The sequence below is a fragment of the Sorex araneus genome, chromosome 1, assembly GCF_027595985.1.
Source record: "Sorex araneus isolate mSorAra2 chromosome 1, mSorAra2.pri, whole genome shotgun sequence".
NCBI classification, from domain to species: Eukaryota; Metazoa; Chordata; class Mammalia; order Eulipotyphla; family Soricidae; genus Sorex; species Sorex araneus.
Window position 1 is genome coordinate 411,905,782 of NC_073302.1, and position 7,801 is coordinate 411,913,582.

The following is a 7,801-nucleotide window of genomic DNA, read 5'->3' on the forward strand; positions in this document are numbered from 1 at the left end:
GAATATGCCACAGGTAGCTTGCCAGTCTCTGCCGTGTGGGTAGGATACTCTCGGTAGCTTGTCAGGCTCTCAGAGAGGGACGGAGGAATCAAACCTGGGTAGTCCTCGTGCAAGGCAAACGCCCTACCTTCTGTGCTATAGCTCCAGCCCAAAATGAGGTTATAAAAAGACAAATGAAAAACTTCTAACAGAAAAAGAGTAGCAGAATTAGTGAATTTGGAGACTAGAACACTAGATCTGAACATCAGTGAATAAAGACTAGAACAAAATCTTAATGGGCAAAGGAGATTAAAAGGGGGAGGGGAAAAAATCTAACATTTAGGTCACTGGAGTTGCAGAAGAAAATAAGAAGAAAGCATAGCTCTGAAAAAGCACTGGAAAAACTAACGGATGAACATTTCCTAAACTTGGAAAAAGACACAGACATAAGCCTAGATTCCTAACTCCAACAGGATAAAAGCAAAGAATTTCATGCCAAGACACACCATAGTTACATTTCTGAAATAAAAGGAAAAAGAAAACAATCTTTAAAGCAACCAGAAAGCATGTTTTTTTTTTTTTTTGATAGGTCAGGCTACCTGACAAAACTTTTTCAGAAAATAAAAAGTTAAGGACCTTTAGCCTGGAATTTTTAAAAGGACTTAGGCAAGCTCTACCATGCAGACATGTATATTTATAAGACATCCACATCCACACTAGTAAGAAATCAGAAATTGTGTTGGGTGCCTGAGGGGCATCAGGTAATCAATCCCATTCTTCCCATACAGGATCCCTGCAAGTCTTATCCCTCAAAGCAAATAAAGGAATTCCAGTATTGGAAAGAGCCTCAAAAATCAAAACGCAAACACATAACTTGAACAAAAACTTGTAATTTGGTTTCCTGGCTGCACTTCAGTTCTGTGATATTAAAATCAATCTAAAAAGGAAAGCATGCATGTTCATTTTTATAGGAAAGAATCAGCAGCCTTTCAAGGGAGTTATTGGCCCCCCAATAAAAGACAAAGTCACAGATTCCACTTACAAAGGTGAAAATTTGGCTCTTGTTCGAGGTGTTCTTTACTGTATTAATCAAAATTCTTCAAAGTCACTTTTATAATCTCAACTTTTACAGGGAAAAATACCAGATTTTTAATTCTTTCTAGGCACTTTTTGAAATACCTGCTCATTAAAAGAATGTTTGCCTGTAGTCTTATTTTGAACATTTTAAAAATAGTACCTGGAGGTGACTAAATGACTAATGCACTGTGATTTAAAATGTACTTTAGGGGCTGGGGCGATAGCACAGCGGGTAGAGCATTTGCCTTGCACGCGGTCGACATGGGTTCGATTCCCAACACCCCATATGGTCCCCTGAGCACCACCAGGGGTAATTCCTGAGTGCAGAGCCAGGTGTGACCAAAAAAAAAAAAATAAAATAAAATGAAATGTACTTTAGGTTTGATTTCTTCCAATATCAATGGAAAAGTTCAGTCATAAAAGAAGTCAACCACTCCTTATCAGTACCCATGGGTTAGTTTGTAAGGGATAGGACAACTATCTACCAATCTGTATTCCTTCTTATAACTGAAGAAAAAACAAAAACGACTAGGCATGGAATTTTAAGTTCTATTCTTTACACAGTCTACAAAGACCAATTTATCAAAACAAAAACAACAAAAGCTGAGATTTATTTCTTTGTGAAAAAAGCAAAACCAATTATGAGAAAAACATTCACTTTCTATGTCTTTATAACTTGGCTGTGCCGCATTCATTCGACCTTGTACTTCATCTCTCATGCTCACCAGGTCACTCACACTGAGATGTGTTCTGTAAACAGGAGATTTGTATTGCTGCTGCTTGTTTTATGATAGAAATTAAGGCTCCCAACATTATTTAGAAAGTTAAAAAGCTAGAGGTTGAATTCTGTTTTTAGAAAAAAAACTAAAACAAAACACCTGACTATCTGCTTCAAGGAAGACCTGGAAGCACTTTAACTTAAGACTACTTTTGCTGACTGCACCTAAGGAATCCAAACAATCATTGGAGATCCTCGTTAAGAGAGTTCTAGGCTCCAGCCTATGATAATACAATCAGGAGAGGGATTCAGCATCCCCGAAGTATTAATAAAGTGTCAGGCCTGATTCTTGGGCTGATAAATTACAGCAGTTTTCTTAGACTTTAATGTGCACACCAATTATTCTGTGCTCGAAGAACAAAATCTAATACTGATCAATTGGCCTCAGTGGACTTGATAGTTCTACATTTCTCACAGGTACCCAGGTGATACTGCTGGTGGTTTGAGGATACTTTAGGCAAGTGATAAGAACTGCTGTGACTCAATCCATCTAGCTGGCTCTATACATCAGTATAGGCCATTACACTTTCCTTCTGTATCTGTGGATTTTCTACCAAGAGTTTCTCCCACGGAAATGATGCTCATTTCTAATTTTCCAATGACGGTGTCTCTTCAAGTTAGTGTGATAAGAGGCCACAGAGATAGTGTAGTGGGTAGGCCATTTACCTTGCGTGCATCCCAATCAGGTTTGATCCCTGGCATCCCATATGGTCCCCCAGAGCACCATCAGGAGTAATCCCTGAGTGCAGAGGCCAGAGTAAGCCCTGAGCATTGCTAGGCACGGCCCCTCAGAACAGAAAAACTTAAAACAAAAGCAACAAGCTAGAGTGATCAGTGTAAGTAAGGTATATTGCCTGTTTTCATTTAGGTAATACAAAAGTCCACACAAAGATGAAAAACAGCTTGAAATGAACAGAAACGGACAATGCACATTAATATACAAGACAATGGGCCTATATTTAATACAGTATGTTTCACCATGAGATGTTGTTAATAAAAAATCTATTTTCTCCTAACATTAAATGTCTTCATTTCACTATTAATATAAACAGATCGTTTTTCTCCTTCACTGGCTGGTACACTGAATACATTTTTCTAACCTTACCCCCTCCCTCCATATATTTAAGTAACTTTAAATTTTTCACCGAGTGTATTTGATATCTAAACACAGTATTAACATGGAAAATAAAAAAGGAAACACTTAATAAAATCATGGAGAAAAGACTCCAAGAATTCAGGAGGCAGAGATTCTAACAGACACGGTGGTTATTTTCTAGGAATCTGGGCAAATTTCCTTCTTCCTAGAGTATTTGCTTTGAAAAATCTTGAAACTATGACACATTACCTATATAAATTTCAGTGATGTTACATTTTCAACTCACCTTCTACCTAGCAAATACCAATTCCAGGTTGCATTTTACTAGTGCAGCATCTGATGTGGGGGGAAAAAAAATAATTCCCTGCCCATTCAACCGATAACAGTGTGTTCTCATTTCTAAGGAAACAAATACGATTGTCAAACTACCCTATGGACTGATTTCTTGGAAACCTTTAGACACCACGGCTCACTTTTCACTTTAAGGGCACAAAGGGTTTGGGAGCAAGGTTTGGTCCAGGAGGCCTCCAAAGTCATATCTGTCCATTTCTCTTGCGTGCATAGACGCCCAGGCAAGCGCAGATGCCTGTGATGCTGAGCACCACACCCAGCAAGAGGGCAATGGCATCGCCGGCTTCCACTGCTTCCACCACCGGCAGCACCGAGAGCAGGGAGAGGAGGACTATGCCCCACTGGGTGGAAACTGAGGTCATGATGGGCTCTGGAGCCGTCCGCTGCTTTCTGATTCTTGAGAGCTGGAGGTTTCTAGAAATGAAATAACAAACAAAGGAACCACGATGAATGCCTGCCTTTTCAAACGAACATCTGAATGTTCGTGACAAATAACCATGCACCCAAGCTCTTAAAAAAAAAATAATAATTATCCCTCTCTCCACCCCTCCCCACCCCCACCGCCAGCAACTCCAGCCACTGCCCCCACCCTGTAGACCGCCAACACCGAACCAAACAGTTGCGGAACACAAAAGAACAGGCTGAAACTGCACACTCAGCCCTCGTCACTTAGTAACTCTCCCAGTGAGTTACCAAAAAAAAAAAAAAAAAATCGCATTTCCTTAGGATTTTCCCAGTTCAGGAAATGCAGCAAAATCAGACAGAAGTTGCACAACACGGAACTCGGGGAAGTTGTGGGCGATCAGTAAAACTTACCAAAGGAAGGGTGCAAAGATAATTTCTGACACTTGAGATACCCCTTTCCTGGAGCTCCGGATGCTCAAACTTAAGAGGTTCCACACGCCAGTGCCTACTGTCCAAGGAGAAAAGGAGTGAAAATGAATCACCGTAATTCTGGGGGTGTTTAAGAGGCCGCTGCAGCTCGGGCAGGGCGAGGAAACTGCACGCAGGGGGGAGGCACGAGAAACGCAGAGCAGTCTTGAGTAGGGGGAGTAAGAGGTGGTCCCTCGACCCACCCCGGCAAAGAGAAACCGTTGCAAGCCACGCACGGCTTTCTTCCTGAACTTCAAAGTTAGGTTGGAGAAAAGTATCCTTATCGTGGCGAGGTGCAAAAGTTCCCCTTCCAACCCCCCACCAGCTATACAAAGGCACCGGGGCATTCTCAATACCCTCTGGAACCGAGTTCGCACATTACCTTCCAGGGAGCGGCCATTACCAGAATGGCGGGGGAGGATGGAGCCCCGAACTACAACTCCCATCACCCCCCGCGCCACACTCCCAGCACGCATCAGTGCTCGGCGTCAGTGGCGCAGGGAGCGGGCGACGCTCGAGTTCCCTGGGAGAGCCGGCGGGGCGGGGCAGGGCCGGGGGAGGGGGGGATGGAAGTAGGAGCAGGCCCCGCGGCCCCACTGGAGCTTTGAGTGCTTTAGTGCGACAAACTCGAAAAGCATGTGTTTTTATTGCCGTGACGATTTCAACACAGAATTGTGTCTCTGTAACAGCGGGAGCTCTCCAGGGCGAACCGTTTGTTAACGGTTTGCTTCCAAGGTGTTTTTTTTTTTTTTTTTTTTTAATGCAGGGGGATTCCCTGCTACCGCCCCCAAGTGTCTCATGACTTTTGTTCATTCCTTTATCCTACTGGAGCTGGGAGGGAGCACGTTTAGTAAGACGTTTTGAAAAAAAAAAAATTGTTCAGATCATTTGTAGGGCAAAACAGGAATTTAGGAGGAAGTGGTTTAAGCTTCAGGATTCAACTTCTGGAGCTTCCCTGTGAACTCATGGTCCAGGAATGTAGTTGTATCTAATAGTATCTAGTGTACTATTCTTCATCTTGTTTTGATGACACCAGCCTCAATGTTTGCAAATGCTTACAAAGGGGTTTCAAAATGTAACAAATTATAAGGCACAAATAATTTGAAAATGTAAGGTCTTTTTCGTTGTTTTTTTTGTTTGTTTTTGCGGTGCTGGGGGTGGCACCCAGACTCTGCAGGTGCAAGGCAAGTGTTCTTCCTCATTTCTGTCTCCAGGCTCCTCAATTTGAGTCTTAGGTCTTTCCAAAAGACTATAAAATTTGTCGGATGTCTGTGAGGTCTCGGCAGGACCTTTCCAGCTGCCCGTTTTTCGGTAGTCTCCCGTGTCCTGGTGTCTGTGATGGGTTAGTGATAAGGTCCCCTGCCCATTGTGTGTGTGTCTCTGGCACATTCAGAAACAGTCTTCAGATGGAGCCTGGGTATTCTACTCAAGGCTTCTTTTGTATGGCACACGATCCTGAATCCCTCAAGGCCCACGGCACAAACTTTTCTCTTGCTAACTCATCCAGCAGATATCGTATAAAATAAAATTAAACAGTAATGTCTATTTCAATAAATTCATGGGCAAACAACTCCAGTAGTTCTGGGGAGACCAAGTGACGAAGGAAACCTAGATGTCTTGCAAATAGCAGACTGAGGATAGTCACACAAATGTTTCAGTATCGTTTCCTCTAAACTTGATTATTTTAACAAGTCTGTTATGGTCTCGTTTGCTTTGAACTTTCTTTCTTTTTTTTTTTTTGCTTTTACAATCAATTAATATTTGAAATAAGAGCTCTTTATTGTTATGGCTTCCAAGATTCTTTCGTATTCTAACATGAGCATTTGAGACCTTTACATTTTCCCTTAATATTTAATTCCGTTTGAAAAATCACTTTGATTACTACAGATTTTTTTCCGGTTGTCAGCATTGAGGCTAATGGTTTAATTTTAAGTTTGAAAAGCTTGTGGGTAATAAGATGATTTTTCTATAAGTTTTTACATTAATGGATCAATTAATGATCTGGCCATGTGGAACAAAGTGACAAAAGTTTGTTCCGGTTTGTTTTGGACCTGAGTAGTTCCAAAATCAAATTGGTTAACTTTTTTCTAATCAGAATACACCTTAGTCCGGCAATTTAATGAATCTATTGCTGCTTATACTTTTGTGCATCATATCGTAGTCCTACTTCCCAACTAGAATAGTAACCTGGTTCTCAGTTTTCTCTTGTCACTACCCGAAACAGCAATTTAAATATCCAGGTCATTTATTTTGTTCCCAAAAGTGATTCAGTACCACTATGCTAAGCAGAAATCCTCGCTGCTTGTCAAGACCCCCAAACCCTATATGTTGGTCTCTATCTACCTCTCTGGTATCAGCCTACCATTCTTTTGTAATCATATTTACCTTTTGCTCTTTCTTAAGTATGTCATTTTGTTGTTACCTATTGATTTTGTGATTACTGTTGGGTAGTAATGCCTTTCAAGAGTAAAGCATTTCTCATTAAGTGCTTTCACATTACAGAATTTTCAACATCAGGACTTTTCTCAAATGTTACTTCTTCCCCTTAACACTTCAAAAAAATGTCTCTCTCATTACCGCCTATTGAGGAAGGAGACCAGAAGAAAGCAAAAATTTTTAATCATTGTGTAACACTGTTGGAACTGGGGGGAAAAGGAGGACTCTCTCATGCCATATATTCCCCCTTATAATGGCAATCATTAATTAAAATTATTTTATTTTATTTTATTTTTGTTTTTGGGTCACACCCGGCAATGCACAGGGGTTACTCCTGGCTCTGTACTCAGGCGGTGCTCAGGGGACCATATGGGATGCTGGGAATCGAACCCGGGTCGGCCGTGTGCAAGGCAAACGCCCTACCCGCTGTGCTATTGCTCCAGCCCCCTAATTAAAATTATTTTATATATATCTGTTTATATGTGTAATAAACATGCAGTAGATTGAAAATTCTAAGAAAGTTAGGAAATGTTTCTATTATACTGAGTTCTCAATACTAGACATTTTTGTAGGTGTTTTGTGAATGAATGAATGAGGTGAGTTTAAGATCAGAATTTGGTTATTATACAGTCAATATTATACTATTTATGGTAGAGATCACTTCACAAATGGAAAACTACTATTAGTACAAACTAGTAAGATGTTTAGAATAAGGTTATTTTTAGCTTTAATGCAAAATTTCAGTCTTACAAATTTCCCTCATAATATTTAAACAAGACTAAATCTTGTGTATGTAAGACACAATAGCATATAAATAGGAACATTATTGTTCAGAAATTTGTTTATAATTGTTCCACTTCCTGGGTCCACTTGGAGTAAGTGTTGATTAAGTTCACTTGGATCAGGTGTTTTTTTTCCTTAAGAATTCATCAGTTGTTTCTGAGCACTAATTACTAGTGGATGAGCAGTATTGGCAATCTCGGTGGGATAGTGCTTTGTTGTGAAGATAAAATATTATAGTATAATTAGCATCCCTAGCTCATGCCAACTAAATGCCAATAGGATCTCTGTATGAAGACAATCAGCTACTATAACATACTGCTAAGTATTCTTTGGTAGTGGACTCTGTCCCTATTTGAGAACTGTCCAAAATTTCATCAAGAAAACAAAAGAGTTAGTTGAACACAGAAATAAAAAAAAGTAGCAGATAG

At 40.4% G+C, this 7,801-nt stretch overlaps 1 protein-coding gene across 2 annotated transcripts; it reads right to left on the reverse strand.

Annotated features, from left to right (window-relative positions):
- Positions 1–2,665: 2,665 nt before the first annotated feature.
- On the reverse strand, positions 2,666–4,589 carry SMIM30 (small integral membrane protein 30). Of its 2 annotated transcripts, none has more exons than XM_055123595.1 (3): positions 4,537–4,589; positions 4,098–4,194; positions 2,666–3,695 (listed from the first exon to the last, which is right to left on the reverse strand). In XM_055123595.1, the coding sequence occupies exon 3, from the start codon at positions 3,641–3,643 to the stop codon at positions 3,464–3,466; it is 180 nt and encodes a 59-aa protein (XP_054979570.1). In that variant the 5' UTR covers positions 3,644–3,695; positions 4,098–4,194; positions 4,537–4,589; the 3' UTR covers positions 2,666–3,463. The 2 variants fall into 2 exon arrangements, with proteins under 2 accessions (XP_054979570.1, XP_054979571.1); XM_055123596.1 differs by having other exon boundaries at positions 4,098–4,191; positions 4,537–4,559.
- Positions 4,590–7,801: the final 3,212 nt, after the last annotated feature.

What these genes read in the sequence shown, in the direction of transcription:
- SMIM30 (XM_055123595.1), bottom strand. Translation starts at nt 3,643, where the DNA reads ATGACCTCAGTTTCCACCCAGTGGGGCATAGTCCTCCTCTCCCTGCTC.